General features: G+C 52.8%; 1 protein-coding gene across 1 annotated transcript in view; it reads left to right on the top strand.

The window, feature by feature from the left end:
- The window catches only part of LOC142485863 (WD repeat- and FYVE domain-containing protein 4-like), a gene marked incomplete at its 3' end in the record, with an annotated part of 167,128 nt that overhangs the window by 65,525 nt on the left and 85,016 nt on the right, over nucleotides 1–16,587 (top strand). Inside the window, exons 10-11 of the mRNA XM_075584575.1 lie at nucleotides 997–1,101; nucleotides 2,282–2,472. Coding sequence (XP_075440690.1) covers nucleotides 997–1,101; nucleotides 2,282–2,472 — 296 coding nt within the window. The remainder of the gene's footprint in view (nucleotides 1–996; nucleotides 1,102–2,281; nucleotides 2,473–16,587) is intronic.

Genomic DNA, 16,587 nt, shown 5'->3' with positions numbered 1-16,587 from the left:
AAGCCTGGTGGATCTGCACCTGCAGCTGATCTCCTGGGCACAGAGAAGCCTGGTGGATCTGCACCTGCAGCTGATCTCCTGGGCACAGAGAAGCCTGGTGGATCTGCACCTGCAGCTGATCTCCTGGACACAGAGAAGCCTGGTGGATCTGCACCTGAAGCTGATCTCCTGGGCACAGAGAAACCTGGTGGATCTGCACCTGAAGCTGATCTCCTTGGCAAGAGGTCAATGCCAGGGAAGACTGGTGGATTTAGCTGACCGGAAGAAAAAGTATATGTGCCTCAGTTCGATTAGTCCCTTTTATAATACTCTCCTATTAATCGGCGCTCTCTCCTTATCCCGGGCTTCTCGCTCTCTCCTTATCCCCAGGTTTCTCGCTCTCTCCTTATCCCCGGGTTTCTCACTCTCTCCTTATCCCCGGGTTTCTCGCTCTCTCCTTATCCCCCGGGTTTCTCGCTCTCTCCTTATCCCCCGGGTTTCTCGCTCTCTCCTTATCCCGGGTTTCTCGCTCTCTCCTTATCCCGGGTTTCTCGCTCTCTCCTTATCCCCCGGGTTTCTCGCTCTCTCCTTATCCCGGGTTTCTCGCTCTCTCCTTATCCCGGGTTTCTCGCTCTCTCCTTATCTCGGGGTTTCTCGCTCTCTCTTTATCCCGGGGTTTCTCGCTCTCTCCTTATCCCCGGGTTTCTCGCTCTCTCCTTATCCCCGGGTTTCTCGCTCTCTCCTTATCTCGGGTTTCTCGCTCTCTCCTTATCCCCGGGTTTCTCGCTCTCTCCTTATCCCGGGGTTTCTCGCTCTCTCATTATCCCCGGGTTTCTCGCTCTCTCATTATCCCCGGGTTTCTCGCTCTCTCCTTACCCCGGGTTTCTCGCTCTCTCCTTATCCCGGGTTTCTCTCTCTCTCCTTATCTCGGGTTTCTCGCTCTCTCCTTATCCCCGGGTTTCTCGCTCTCTCCTTATCCCCGGGTTTCTCACCCTCTCCCCGGGACATGTCTTACAGGTGGGACCGCACTCTCCGGAGCGGGGGGGGAGTGTGAGCGAGAGCTGACCATCGGGAGGCTGCAGACCGTGGAAGTTTTGCTGCAGGCGTCTGTCCGAAACGTGGGTAAGAGGAGACCCTGGGCAGATGTGGGCTGAGACCTTCGGATGGGTGGGGGGGACCTGCTCTCTGCTGAGAGGGTCCTGCGGTTTGGTATGAGACTGAATGGTGACACGGAGCAGCGTGTGACCGTTCTGCCGGACCGGCCTGTGACCTGGGGTCAAAGTGACGGATTATAACAAACGGTCAAAGCTCGTGGAAACATAGAAAGGGATACAATATGTACGCTCTAATACAGGGGTGGGCAGCCCCAGGCAGCAAGGGCCACCAACAGGTCAGGTTTTCAGGATATCCCTGCTTCAGCACAGGTGGCTCAATCAGTGGCTCAGTCGAAGACTGAGCCACTGATTGAGCTACCTGTGCTGAAGCAGGGACTGATTGAGCCACCTGTGCTGAAGCAGGGATATCTTGAAAACCTGACCTGTTGGTGGCGCTTGAGTCCTCCCTGGCGTACACACATTAAATCGCACCTGTCTTATATCGGCCGCCAATTTAGTGTTCGATTAACGGCTGTTCTTGCGTTTCTTTATTTTGCCCCCGCTGGTATCGGGATTACACTTTGCCCCTCTATAAAAAACTCGCCATTTCCGGCACTTTTATTTGGACGCCACGGCTGCAATTTTCCCACGCGAGCGCCACCTGGCAATGCTCGCGTTTGGGGAAATACACCGACACCCGCAGAAGAAGCGAGCGGATGTTAGACTTGCGCTTATTTCGCCAGCTTTGCGCACTGGACTGGCATTTTTTCTGTTTCCTGCGTTAAACGAGCGTTTTATTTCCTCGCCGCGCTCGCTGCCTGTTTCCTGCGTCACGATGTTGGATTACAGGGAGGCTCCCTGACATTGTCAATTATCGCTGACGTCATTATTCAGAACAAACGCCATGTTTCCGCCCGGCCATACGAGCGACGCTTCGCCACCGGCACTGACCTACGACCTCGCTGTAATATTGGAAGAGCTGTTCTTTGCGTCCCCGTTGCACCAAACGCAAATGTGGGGTCTGTTTCCTGAAACGGCGCCGGTCCTGCGTGGTGTTCGTTAGGACAACGCGGTTTTTGGCACCAAGAGTGAACGCTAAATCGTGCCGTAGTGTTTAAATAACGGAGTGGTACTCACACAGTACCACTAATACTGCCACGCGTGGACGAGTAGCGTGTGACACACCCTGTGTCCTCTCTGATTCGCAGTCATTATAAAAGACTACGGGATGATCCCCTATATTAAGATCTTCCTGGATGACGCGGGCTGCCGCAGGTGCGCGCTGCGTATCCTCGAGCACCTGTCTGCCGTGGATTCAGATGAATATATGAGCACAGTGATCGGGGCGCTGTGCTCGTCCACACAGGCGGAGGTTACCCTGAAACTGGATCTGCTACAGGTGAGGCACAGCGCACACCTTACTCACACTTACCTGTCTGCAGACGCACCTTACACACACTTACCTGTCTGCAGACACACCTTACTCACACTTACCTGTCTGCAGACGCACCTTACACACACTTACCTGTCTGCAGACACACCTTACTCACACTTACCTGTCTGCAGACACACCTTACTCACACTTACCTGTCTGCAGACACACCTTACTCACACTTACCTGTCTGCAGACACACCTTACTCACACTTACCTGTCTGCAGACACACCTTACACACACTTACCTGTCTGCAGACGCACCTTACTCACACTTACCTGTCTGCAGACGCACCTTACACACACTTACCTGTCTGCAGACGCACCTTACTCACACTTACCTGTCTGCAGACACACTTTACACACACTTACCTGTCTGCAGACACACCTTACTCACACGTACCTGTCTGCAGACACACCTTACACACACTTACCTGTCTGCAGACACACCTTACACACACGTACCTGTCTGCAGACACACCTTACACACACGTACCTGTCTGCAAACACACCTTACACCCACTTACCTGTCTGCAGACACACCTTACACCCACTTACCTGTCTGCAGACACACCTTACACCCACTTACCTGTCTGCAGACACACCTTACACCCACTTACCTGTCTACTGACACACCTTACACACCGTCTGCATCTCCCTGCACTGCGTCTCTGTGTCTCCCTGCACTGCATCATTGCGTCTCCCTGCACTGCGTGGCACTGTGTCTCTGCGTCTCCCTGCACTGCGTCTCTGCGTCTCCCTGCCCTGCGTCTCCCTGCCCTGCGTCTCTGCGTCTCCCTGCCCTGCGTCTCTGCGTCTCTCTGCCCTGCGTCTCCCTGCCCTGCGTCTCTGCGTCTCCCTGCCCTGCGTCTCCCTGCCCTGCGTCTCTGCGTCTCCCTGCCCTGCGTCTTTGCGTATCCCTGCATTGCGTCTCCCTGAACTACGTCTCTGCATCTCCCTGCCCTGCATCTCCCTGCACTGCGTCTCTGCGTCTCTGCGTCTCCCTGCCCTGCGTCTCCCTGCTCTGCGTCTCTGCGTCTCCCTGCCCTGCGTCTCTGCGTCTCCCTGCCCTGCGTCTCTGCACTGCGTCTCCCTGCACTGCGTCTCCCTGCACTGCGTCTCTGCATCTCCCTGCACTGCGTCTCCCTGCACTGCGTCTCTGCGTCTCCCTGCACTGCGTCTCTGCGTCTCCCTGCACTGCGTCTCTGCGTCTCCCTGCACTGCGTCTCTGCGTCTCCCTGCACTGCGTCTCTGCGTCTCCCTGCACTGCGTCTCTGCGTCTCACTGCACTGCGTCTCTGCGTCTCCCTGCCCTGCGTCTCCCTGCACTGCGTCTCTGCGTCTCCCTGCACTGCGTCTCTGTGTCTCCCTGCACTCGTCTCTGCGTCTCCCTGCACTGCGTCTCTGCGTCTCCCTGCACTGCGTCTCTGCGTCTCCCTGCACTGCGTCTCTGCGTCTCCCTGCACTGCGTCTCTGCGTCTCCCTGCACTGCGTCTCTGCGTCTCCCTGCACTGCGTCTCTGTGTCTCCCTGCACTCGTCTCTGCGTCTCCCTGCACTGCGTCTCTGCGTCTCCCTGCACTGCGTCTCCCTGCACTGCGTCTCTGCGTCTCCCTGCACTGCGTCTCTGCGTCTCCCTGCACTGCGTCTCTGCGTCTCCCTGCACTGCGTCTCTGCGTCTCCCTGCACTGCACGGTCGCCCTGTCCTTGTTACTGCTCCTCACCCAGCATTACATGCGGTATTAGAAGTCAGCGCATGCAGGCGGCCTTCCCTTAGCTGGCGTGTGGCAGCCGCTGACAGCTTCATCTTGATAAATGATAAGCGAGTTGTAACATAATAAGTGCGTGAGCGTGTTATCTGCGCCCGGGGAGGGGGATTGCATTAGCAGAGCTCAGATTGATTTGCTAATATATATTTAGCTGGTAACGGCCGTGCGATGTGATTAGCCAGCGCCGGGCGCTGTGACACTCAGCAAATTAGGGGCCAGACTCACAGAGCAAAATAACCAGGTTATCACTAAGTGAGTTAGCACCTTCCCTCACACAGCAGGGGCACAATTACTAACTCACACACCATCAGCCGCTAACTGAGTTACAGGCTCACAGAATGTGCTTACATGTGACCCCTCTCAGAGGTGTCACAGTGACAGAGAGTAATATCAGAGCATTGGCTGCAGAGGCATGTCAGGGATGCAGCTCAATGTGCAGGTACTCAGCAGTAATGCAGCTCTGTCTGCAGGTACTCAGCAGTGATGCAGCTCTGTCTGCAGGTACTCCGAAGTAATGCAGCTCTGTCTGCAGGTACTCAGCAGTAATGCAGCACAGTCTGCAGGTACTCAGCAGTGATGCAGCTCAATGTGCAGGTACTCAGCAGTGATGCAGCTCAATGTGCAGGTACTCAGCAGTGATGCAGCTCTGTCTGCAGGTACTCAGCAGTAATGCAGCACAGTCTGCAGGTACTCAGCAGTGATGCAGCTCAATGTGCAGGTACTCAGCAGTGATGCAGCTCTGTCTACAGGTACTCAGCAGTAATGCAGCACAATCTACAGGTACTCAGCAGTGATGCAGCACAGTCTGCAGGTACTCAGCAGTGATGCAGCTCAATGTGCAGGTACTCAGCAGTGATGCAGCTCAATGTGCAGGTACTCTGCAGTAATGCAGCTCTGTCTGAAGATACATAGCAGTAATGCATTTCTGTCTGCAGGTACTCCGCAGTAATGCAGCTCTGTCTGCAGGTACTCAGCAGTAATGCAGCTCTGTCTGCAGGTACTCCGCAGTAATGCTGCTCTGTCTGCAGGTACTCCACAGTAATGCAGCTGTGTCTGCAGGTACTCAGCAGTAATGTAGCTGTGTCTGCAGGTACCCAGCAGTAATGTTACTGTCTCTGCAGGTACTCAGCAGTAATGCAGCTCTGTCTGCAGGTACTCCGCAGTAATGCTGCTCTGTCTGCAGGTACTCCGCAGTAATGCTGCTCTGTCTGCAGGTACTCCGCAGTAATGCTGCTCTGTCTGCAGGTACTCAGCAGTAATGTAGCTGTGTCTGCAGGTACTCCACAGTAATGCATCTCTGTCTGCAGGTACTCCACAGTAATGCATCTCTGTCTGCAGGTACTCAGCAGTAATGCTGCTCTGTCTGCAGGTACTCAGCAGTAATGCTGCTCTGTCTGCAGGTACTCAGCAGTAATGCTGCTCTGTCTGCAGGTACTCAGCAGTAATGCAGCTCTGTCTGCAGGTACTCAGCAGTAATGTAGCTGTGTTTGCAGGTACTCCGCAGTAATGCAGCTCTGTCTGCAGGTACTCAGCAGTAATGTAGCTGTGTCTGCAGGTACTCAGCAGTAATGCAGCTCTGTCTGCAGGTACTCCACAGTAATGCAGCTCTGTCTGCAGGTACTCCACAGTAATGCTGCTCTGTCTGCAGGTACTCAGCAGTAATGTAGCGCTGTCTGCAGGTACCCAGCAGTAATGCTGCTCTGTCTGCAGGTACTCAGCAGTAATGCTGCTCTGTCTGCAGGTACTCAGCAGTAATGCAGCGCTGTGTGCAGGTACTCAGCAGTAATGCATCTCTGTCTGCAGGTACTCAGCAGTAATGCAGCGCTGTGTGCAGGTACTCCGCAGTAATGCATCTCTGTCTGCAGGTACTCAGCAGTGATGCAGCTCTGTCTGCAGGTACTCAGCAGTAATGCTGCTCTGTCTGCAGGTACTCAGCAGTAATGCTGCTCTGTCTGCAGGTACTCAGCAGTAATGCAGCTCTGTTTGCAGGTACTCAGCAGTAATGTAGCTGTGTTTGCAGGTACTCAGCAGTAATGTAGCTGTGTTTGCAGGTACTCAGCAGTGATGCAGCTCTGTCTGCAGGTACTCAGCAGTGATGCAGCTCTGTCTGCAGGTACTCCACAGTAATGCAGCTCTATCTGCAGGTACTCCACAGTAATGCAGCTCTGTCTGCAGGTACTCAGCAGTAATGCAGCTCTGTCTGCAGGTACTCCGCAGTAATGCAGCACCGTCTGCAGGTAATCAGCAGTGATGCAGCTCTGTCTGCAGGTACTCCACAGTAATGCAGCTCTGTCTGCAGGTACTCCACAGTAATGCAGCTCTGTCTGCAGGTACTCAGCAGTAATGCTGCTCTTGTCTGCAGGTACCCAGCAGTAATGTAGCTGTGTTTGCAGGTACCCAGCAGTAATGCAGCGCTGTGTGCAGGTACTCCGCAGTAATGCAGCTCTGTCTGCAGGTACTCAGCAGTAATGCAGCGCAGTCTGCAGGTACTCAGCAGTAATGCAGCTCTGTCTGCAGGTACTCCGAAGTAATGCAGCTCTGTCTGCAGGTACTCAGCAGTAATGCAGCTCTGTCTGCAGGTACTCAGCAGTAATGCTGCTCTGTCTGCAGGTACTCCACAGTAATGCAGCTCTGTCTGCAGGTACTCAGCAGTAATGCAGCTCTGTCTGCAGGTACTCAGCAGTAATGCATCTCTGTCTGCAGGTACTCAGCAGTGATGCAGCTCTGTCTGCAGGTACTCCACAGTAATGCAGCTCTGTCTGCAGGCACTCTGCAGTAATGCAGCTCTGTCTGCAGGTACTCAGCAGTAATGTAGCTGTGTTTGCAGGTACTCAGCAGTAATGCAGCGCTGTCTGCAGGTACTCCACAGTAATGCAGCTCTGTCTGCAGGTACGCAGCAGTATTGCATCTCTGTATGCAGGTACTCAGCAGTAATGCAGCGCAGTGTGCAGGTACTCTGCAGTAATGCAGCTCTGTCTGCAGGTACTCAGCAGTAATGTAGTTGTGTTTGCAGGTACTCAGCAGTAATGCAGCGCTGTCTGCAGGTACTCAGCAGTAATGCTGCTCTGTCTGCAGGTATCAGCAGTAATGCAGCGCTGTCTTCAGGTACTCCGCAATAATGCTGCTCTTTCTGCAGGTACTCAGCAGTGATGTAGCTGTGTCTGCAGGTACTCAGCAGTAATGCAGCTCTGTCTGCAGGTACTCCGCAGTAATGCATCTCTGTCTGCAGGTACTCAGCAGTAATGCTGCTCTGTCTGCAGGTACTCAGCAGTAATGCTGCTCTGTCTGCAGGTACTCAGCAGTAATGCAGCTCTGTCTGCAGGTACTCCACAGTAATGCAGCTCTGTCTGCAGGTACTCCACAGTAATGCAGCTCTGTCTGCAGGTACTCAGCAGTAATGTAGCGCTGTCTGCAGGTACTCAGCAGTAATGCTGCTCTGTCTGCAGGTACTCAGCAGTAATGCAGCTCTGTCTGCAGGTACTCAGCAGTAATGCAGCGCTGTGTGCAGGTACTCCGCAGTAATGCATCTCTGTCTGCAGGTACTCAGCAGTGATGCAGCTCTGTCTGCAGGTACTCAGCAGTAATGCTGCTCTGTCTGCAGGTACTCAGCAGTAATGCTGCTCTGTCTGCAGGTACTCAGCAGTAATGCAGCGCTGTCTGCAGGTACTCAGCAGTAATGCAGCGCTGTGTGCAGGTACTCCGCAGTAATGCATCTCTGTCTGCAGGTACTCAGCAGTGATGCAGCTCTGTCTGCAGGTACTCAGCAGTAATGCTGCTCTGTCTGCAGGTACTCTGCAGTAATGCTGCTCTGTCTGCAGGTACTCAGCAGTAATGTAGCTGTGTTTGCAGGTACCCAGCAGTAATGCAGCGCTGTCTGCAGGTACTCAGCAGTAATGCAGCGCTGTGTGCAGGTACTCGGCAGTAATGCAGCTCTGTCTGCAGGTACTCAGCAGTAATGTAGCTGTGTCTGCAGGTACTCCACAGTAATGCAGCTCTGTCTGCAGGTACTCTGCAGTAATGCAGCTCTGTCTGCAGGTACTCAGCAGTAATGTAGCTGTGTTTGCAGGTACTCAGCAGTAATGCAGCGCTGTCTGCAGGTACTCCACAGTAATGCAGCTCTGTCTGCAGGTACTCAGCAGTATTGCATCTCTGTATGCAGGTACTCAGCAGTAATGCAGCGCAGTGTGCAGGTACTCTGCAGTAATGCAGCTCTGTCTGCAGGTACTCAGCAGTAATGTAGCTGTGTTTGCAGGTACTCAGCAGTAATGCAGCGCTGTCTGCAGGTACTCCACAGTAATGCAGCTCTGTCTGCAGGTACTCAGCAGTATTGCATCTCTGTATGCAGGTACTCAGCAGTAATGCAGCGCAGTGTGCAGGTACTCTGCAGTAATGCAGCTCTGTCTGCAGGTACTCAGCAGTAATGTAGTTGTGTTTGCAGGTACTCAGCAGTAATGCAGCGCTGTCTGCAGGTACTCAGCAGTAATGCTGCTCTGTCTGCAGGTATCAGCAGTAATGCAGCGCTGTCTTCAGGTACTCCGCAGTAATGCTGCTCTTTCTGCAGGTACTCAGCAGTGATGTAGCTGTGTCTGCAGGTACTCAGCAGTAATGCAGCTCTGTCTGCAGGTACTCCGCAGTAATGCATCTCTGTCTGCAGGTACTCAGCAGTAATGCTGCTCTGTATGCAGGTACTCAGCAGTAATGCTGCTCTGTCTGCAGGTACTCAGCACTAATGCAGCTCTGTCTGCAGGTACTCCACAGTAATGCAGCTCTGTCTGCAGGTACTCCACAGTAATGCAGCTCTGTCTGCAGGTACTCAGCAGTAATGTAGCGCTGTCTGCAGGTACTCAGCAGTAATGCTGCTCTGTCTGCAGGTACTCAGCAGTAATGCAGCTCTGTCTGCAGGTACTCAGCAGTAATGCAGCGCTGTGTGCAGGTACTCCGCAGTAATGCATCTCTGTCTGCAGGTACTCAGCAGTGATGCAGCTCTGTCTGCAGGTACTCAGCAGTAATGCTGCTCTGTCTGCAGGTACTCAGCAGTAATGCTGCTCTGTCTGCAGGTACTCAGCAGTAATGCAGCGCTGTCTGCAGGTACTCAGCAGTAATGCAGCGCTGTGTGCAGGTACTCCGCAGTAATGCATCTCTGTCTGCAGGTACTCAGCAGTGATGCAGCTCTGTCTGCAGGTACTCAGCAGTAATGCTGCTCTGTCTGCAGGTACTCAGCAGTAATGTAGCTGTGTTTGCAGGTACTCAGCAGTGATGCAGCTCTGTCTGCAGGTACTCAGCAGTAATGCTGCTCTGTCTGCAGGTACTCTGCAGTAATGCTGCTCTGTCTGCAGGTACTCAGCAGTAATGTAGCTGTGTTTGCAGGTACTCAGCAGTGATGCAGCTCTGTCTGCAGGTACTCAGCAGTAATGTAGCTGTGTCTGCAGGTACTCAGCAGTAATGCAGCTCTGTCTGCAGGTACTCCACAGTAATGCAGCTCTGTCTGCAGGTACTCAGCAGTAATGCTGCTCTGTCTGCAGGTACCCAGCAGTAATGTAGCTGTGTTTGCAGGTACCCAGCAGTAATGCAGCGCTGTGTGCAGGTACTCCGCAGTAATGCATTTCTGTCTGCAGGTACTCCGCAGTAATGCAGCTCTGTCTGCAGGTACTCAGCAGTAATTCAGCGCTGTCTGCAGGTACTCAGCAGTAATTCAGCTCTGTCTGCAGGTTCTCAGCAGTAATGCAGCGCAGTGTGCAGGTACTCAGCAGTAATGCAGCTCTGTCTGCAGGTACTCAGCAGTAATGCAGCGCAGTGTGCAGGTACTCAGCAGTAATGCAGCTCTGTCTGCAGGTACTCCGCAGTAATGCAGCTCTGTCTGCAGGTACTCAGCAGTAATGCAGCTCTATCTGCAGGTACTCAGCAGTAATGCTGCTCTGTTTGCAGGTACTCAGCAGTAATGCAGCTCTGTCTGCAGGTACTCCGCAGTAATGTAGCAGCTGTGTCTGCAGGTACTCCACAGTAATGCAGCTCTGTCTGCAGGTACTCAGCAGTAATGCAGCTCTGTCTGCAGGTACTCGGCAGTAATGCAGCTCTGTCTGCAGGTACTCAGCAGTAATGTAGCTGTGTCTGCAGGTACTCCGCAGTAATGTAGCTGTGTCTGCAGGTACTCCACAGTAATGCAGCTCTGTCTGCAGGTACTCAGCAGTAATGCAGCTCTGTCTGCAGGTACTCCGCAGTAATGCAGCGCTGTGTGCAGGTACTCCGCAGTAATGCATCTCTGTCTGCAGGTACTCCGCAGTAATGTAGCTGTGTCTGCAGGTACTCCACAGTAATGCAGCTCTGTCTGCAGGTACTCAGCAGTAATGCAGCGCTGTGTGCAGGTACTCAGCAGTAATGCAGCTCTGTCTGCAGGTACTCAGCAGTAATGTAGCTGTGTCTGCAGGTACTCCGCAGTAATGCATCTCTGTCTGCAGGTACTCAGCAGTAATGTAGCTGTGTCTGCAGGTACTCACCAGTAATGCAGCGCTGTGTGCAGGTACTTCACAGTAATGCATCTCTGTCTGCAGGTACTCCGCAGTAATGTAGCTGTGTCTGCAGGTACTCACCAGTAATGCAGCGCTGTGTGCAGGTACTCCGCAGTAATGCATCTCTGTCTGCAGGTACTCCGCAGTAATGTAGCTGTGTCTGCAGGTACTCAGCAGTAATGCTGCTCTGTCTGCAGGTACTCCGCAGTAATGCTGCTCTGTCTGCAGGTACTCCGCAGTAATGCTGCTCTGTCTGCAGGTACTCCGCAGTAATGTAGCTGTGTCTGCAGGTACTCCGCAGTAATGTAGCTGTGTTTGCAGGTACTCCGCAGAAATGCAGCTCTGTCTGAAGATACATAGCAGTAATACAGCTCTGTCTGCAGGTACTCCACAGTAATGTAGCTGTGTCTGCAGGTACTCAGCAGTAATGCAGCTCTGTCTGCAGGTACTCAGCAGTAATGCAGCTCTGTCTGCAGGTACTCCGCAGTAATGTAGCTGTGTCTGCAGGTACTCCACAGTAATGCAGCTCTGTCTGCAGGTACTCAGCAGTAATGCAGCTCTGTCTGCAGGTACTCGGCAGTAATGCAGCGCAGTGTGCAGGTACTCCGCAGTAATGCAGCGCTGTGTGCAGGTACTCAGCAGTAATGCTGCTCTGTCTGCAGGTACTCCGCAGTAATGCATCTCTGTCTGCAGGTTCTCAGCAGTAATGTAGCTGTGTCTGCAGGTACTCCGCAGAAATGTAGCTGTGTCTGCAGGTACTCCACTGTAATGCAGCTCTGTCTGCAGGTACTCAGCAGTAATGCAGCTCTGTCTGCAGGTACTCAGCAGTAATGCAGCGCTGTGTGCAGGTACTCAGCAGTAATGCAGCTCTGTCTGCAGGTACACAGCAGTAATGCAGCGCTGTGTGCAGGTACTCCGCAGTAATGCATCTCTGTCTGCAGGTACTCCGCAGTAATGTAGCTGTGTCTGCAGGTACTCCACAGTAATAGCTCTGTCTGCAGGTACTCAGCAGTAATGCAGCGCTGTGTGCAGGTACTCAGCAGTAATGCAGCTCTGTCTGCAGGTACTCACCAGTAATGCAGCGCTGTGTGCAGGTACTTCACAGTAATGCATCTCTGTCTGCAGGTACTCCGCAGTAATGTAGCTGTGTCTGCAGGTACTCACCAGTAATGCAGCGCTGTGTGCAGGTACTCCGCAGTAATGTAGCTGTGTTTGCAGGTACTCCGCAGTAATGCATCTCTGTCTGCAGGTACTCAGCAGTAATGTAGCTGTGTCTGCAGGTACTCACCAGTAATGCAGCGCTGTGTGCAGGTACTTCACAGTAATGCATCTCTGTCTGCAGGTACTCCGCAGTAATGCTGCTCTGTCTGCAGGTACTCCGCAGTAATGCTGCTCTGTCTGCAGGTACTCCGCAGTAATGTAGCTGTGTCTGCAGGTACTCCGCAGTAATGTAGCTGTGTTTGCAGGTACTCCGCAGTAATGCAGCTCTGTCTGAAGATACATAGCAGTAATACAGCTCTGTCTGCAGGTACTCCGCAGTAATGTAGCTGTGTCTGCAGGTACTCAGCAGTAATGCAGCTCTGTCTGCAGGTACTCCGCAGTAATGTAGCTGTGTCTGCAGGTACTCAGCAGTAATGCTGCTCTGTCTGCAGGTACTCTGCAGTAATGCTGCTCTGTCTGCAGGTACTCCGCAGTAATGCTGCTCTGTCTGCAGGTACTCCGCAGTAATGTAGCTGTGTCTGCAGGTACTCCGCAGTAATGTAGCTGTGTTTGCAGGTACTCCGCAGTAATGCAGCTCTGTCTGAAGATACATAGCAGTAATACAGCTCTGTCTGCAGGTACTCCGCAGTAATGTAGCTGTGTCTGCAGGTACTCAGCAGTAATGCAGCTCTGTCTGCAGGTACTCCGCAGTAATGTAGCTGTGTCTGCAGGTACTCCACAGTAATGCAGCTCTGTCTGCAGGTACTCAGCAGTAATGCAGCTCTGTCTGCAGGTACTCGGCAGTAATGCAGCGCAGTGTGCAGGTACTCAGCAGTAATGCAGCTCTGTCTGCAGGTACTCAGCAGTAATGCAGCTCTGTCTGCAGGTACTCAGCAGTAATGCAGCTCTGTCTGCAGGTACTCAGCAGTAATGCATCTCTGTATGCAGGTACTCAGCAGTAATGCAGCTCTGTCTGCAGGTACTCAGCAGTAATGCAGCTCTGTCTGCAGGTACTCAGCAGTAATTCAGCGCTGTCTGCAGGTACTCAGCAGTAATGCAGCGCAGTGTGCAGGTACTCAGCAGTAATGCAGCTCTGTCTGCAGGTACTCAGCAGTAATGCAGCGCAGTGTGCAGGTACTCAGCAGTAATGCAGCTCTGTCTGCAGGTACTCCGCAGTAATGCAGCTCTGTCTGCAGGTACTCAGCAGTAATGCAGCTCTGTCTGCAGGTACTCAGCAGTAATGATGCTCTGTCTGCAGGTACTCAGCAGTAATGATGCTCTGTCTGCAGGTACTCAGCAGTAATGCATCTCTGTCTGCAGGTACTCCGCAGTAATGTAGCTGTGTCTGCAGGTACTCCACAGTAATGCAGCTCTGTCTGCAGGTACTCAGCAGTAATGCAGCTCTGTCTGCAGGTACTCGGCAGTAATGCAGCTCTGTCTGCAGGTACTCAGCAGTAATGTAGCTGTGTCTGCAGGTACTCCACGGTAATGTAGCTGTGTTTGCAGGTACTCAGCAGTAATGCAGCGCTGTCTGCAGGTACTCCACAGTAATGCAGCTCTGTCTGCAGGTACTCAGCAGTATTGCATCTCTGTATGCAGGTACTCAGCAGTAATGCAGCGCAGTGTGCAGGTACTCTGCAGTAATGCAGCTCTGTCTGCAGGTACTCAGCAGTAATGTAGTTGTGTTTGCAGGTACTCAGCAGTAATGCAGCGCTGTCTGCAGGTACTCAGCAGTAATGCTGCTCTGTCTGCAGGTATCAGCAGTAATGCAGCGCTGTCTTCAGGTACTCCGCAGTAATGCTGCTCTTTCTGCAGGTACTCAGCAGTGATGTAGCTGTGTCTGCAGGTACTCAGCAGTAATGCAGCTCTGTCTGCAGGTACTCCGCAGTAATGCATCTCTGTCTGCAGGTACTCAGCAGTAATGCTGCTCTGTATGCAGGTACTCAGCAGTAATGCTGCTCTGTCTGCAGGTACTCAGCACTAATGCAGCTCTGTCTGCAGGTACTCCACAGTAATGCAGCTCTGTCTGCAGGTACTCCACAGTAATGCAGCTCTGTCTGCAGGTACTCAGCAGTAATGTAGCGCTGTCTGCAGGTACTCAGCAGTAATGCTGCTCTGTCTGCAGGTACTCAGCAGTAATGCAGCTCTGTCTGCAGGTACTCAGCAGTAATGCAGCGCTGTGTGCAGGTACTCCGCAGTAATGCATCTCTGTCTGCAGGTACTCAGCAGTGATGCAGCTCTGTCTGCAGGTACTCAGCAGTAATGCTGCTCTGTCTGCAGGTACTCAGCAGTAATGCTGCTCTGTCTGCAGGTACTCAGCAGTAATGCAGCGCTGTCTGCAGGTACTCAGCAGTAATGCAGCGCTGTGTGCAGGTACTCCGCAGTAATGCATCTCTGTCTGCAGGTACTCAGCAGTGATGCAGCTCTGTCTGCAGGTACTCAGCAGTAATGCTGCTCTGTCTGCAGGTACTCAGCAGTAATGTAGCTGTGTTTGCAGGTACTCAGCAGTGATGCAGCTCTGTCTGCAGGTACTCAGCAGTAATGCTGCTCTGTCTGCAGGTACTCTGCAGTAATGCTGCTCTGTCTGCAGGTACTCAGCAGTAATGTAGCTGTGTTTGCAGGTACTCAGCAGTGATGCAGCTCTGTCTGCAGGTACTCAGCAGTAATGTAGCTGTGTCTGCAGGTACTCAGCAGTAATGCAGCTCTGTCTGCAGGTACTCCACAGTAATGCAGCTCTGTCTGCAGGTACTCAGCAGTAATGCTGCTCTGTCTGCAGGTACCCAGCAGTAATGTAGCTGTGTTTGCAGGTACCCAGCAGTAATGCAGCGCTGTGTGCAGGTACTCCGCAGTAATGCATTTCTGTCTGCAGGTACTCCGCAGTAATGCAGCTCTGTCTGCAGGTACTCAGCAGTAATTCAGCGCTGTCTGCAGGTACTCAGCAGTAATTCAGCTCTGTCTGCAGGTTCTCAGCAGTAATGCAGCGCAGTGTGCAGGTACTCAGCAGTAATGCAGCTCTGTCTGCAGGTACTCAGCAGTAATGCAGCGCAGTGTGCAGGTACTCAGCAGTAATGCAGCTCTGTCTGCAGGTACTCCGCAGTAATGCAGCTCTGTCTGCAGGTACTCAGCAGTAATGCAGCTCTATCTGCAGGTACTCAGCAGTAATGCTGCTCTGTTTGCAGGTACTCAGCAGTAATGCAGCTCTGTCTGCAGGTACTCCGCAGTAATGTAGCAGCTGTGTCTGCAGGTACTCCACAGTAATGCAGCTCTGTCTGCAGGTACTCAGCAGTAATGCAGCTCTGTCTGCAGGTACTCGGCAGTAATGCAGCTCTGTCTGCAGGTACTCAGCAGTAATGTAGCTGTGTCTGCAGGTACTCCGCAGTAATGTAGCTGTGTCTGCAGGTACTCCACAGTAATGCAGCTCTGTCTGCAGGTACTCAGCAGTAATGCAGCTCTGTCTGCAGGTACTCCGCAGTAATGCAGCGCTGTGTGCAGGTACTCCGCAGTAATGCATCTCTGTCTGCAGGTACTCCGCAGTAATGTAGCTGTGTCTGCAGGTACTCCACAGTAATGCAGCTCTGTCTGCAGGTACTCAGCAGTAATGCAGCGCTGTGTGCAGGTACTCAGCAGTAATGCAGCTCTGTCTGCAGGTACTCAGCAGTAATGTAGCTGTGTCTGCAGGTACTCCGCAGTAATGCATCTCTGTCTGCAGGTACTCAGCAGTAATGTAGCTGTGTCTGCAGGTACTCACCAGTAATGCAGCGCTGTGTGCAGGTACTTCACAGTAATGCATCTCTGTCTGCAGGTACTCCGCAGTAATGTAGCTGTGTCTGCAGGTACTCACCAGTAATGCAGCGCTGTGTGCAGGTACTCCGCAGTAATGCATCTCTGTCTGCAGGTACTCCGCAGTAATGTAGCTGTGTCTGCAGGTACTCAGCAGTAATGCTGCTCTGTCTGCAGGTACTCCGCAGTAATGCTGCTCTGTCTGCAGGTACTCCGCAGTAATGCTGCTCTGTCTGCAGGTACTCCGCAGTAATGTAGCTGTGTCTGCAGGTACTCCGCAGTAATGTAGCTGTGTTTGCAGGTACTCCGCAGAAATGCAGCTCTGTCTGAAGATACATAGCAGTAATACAGCTCTGTCTGCAGGTACTCCACAGTAATGTAGCTGTGTCTGCAGGTACTCAGCAGTAATGCAGCTCTGTCTGCAGGTACTCAGCAGTAATGCAGCTCTGTCTGCAGGTACTCCGCAGTAATGTAGCTGTGTCTGCAGGTACTCCACAGTAATGCAGCTCTGTCTGCAGGTACTCAGCAGTAATGCAGCTCTGTCTGCAGGTACTCGGCAGTAATGCAGCGCAGTGTGCAGGTACTCCGCAGTAATGCAGCGCTGTGTGCAGGTACTCAGCAGTAATGCTGCTCTGTCTGCAGGTACTCCGCAGTAATGCATCTCTGTCTGCAGGTTCTCAGCAGTAATGTAGCTGTGTCTGCAGGTACTCCACTGTAATGCAGCTCTGTCTGCAGGTACTCAGCAGTAATGCAGCTCTGTCTGCAGGTACACAGCAGTAATGCAGCTCTGTCTGCAGGTACACAGCAGTAATGCAGCTCTGTCTGCAGGT

Source organism: Ascaphus truei, unplaced genomic scaffold (genome assembly GCF_040206685.1).
Source record: "Ascaphus truei isolate aAscTru1 unplaced genomic scaffold, aAscTru1.hap1 HAP1_SCAFFOLD_656, whole genome shotgun sequence".
NCBI lineage: Eukaryota > Metazoa > Chordata > Amphibia > Anura > Ascaphidae > Ascaphus > Ascaphus truei.
Note: the sequence above shows the minus strand (reverse complement) of the source record. Positions and strands in the feature narration are given on the sequence as shown.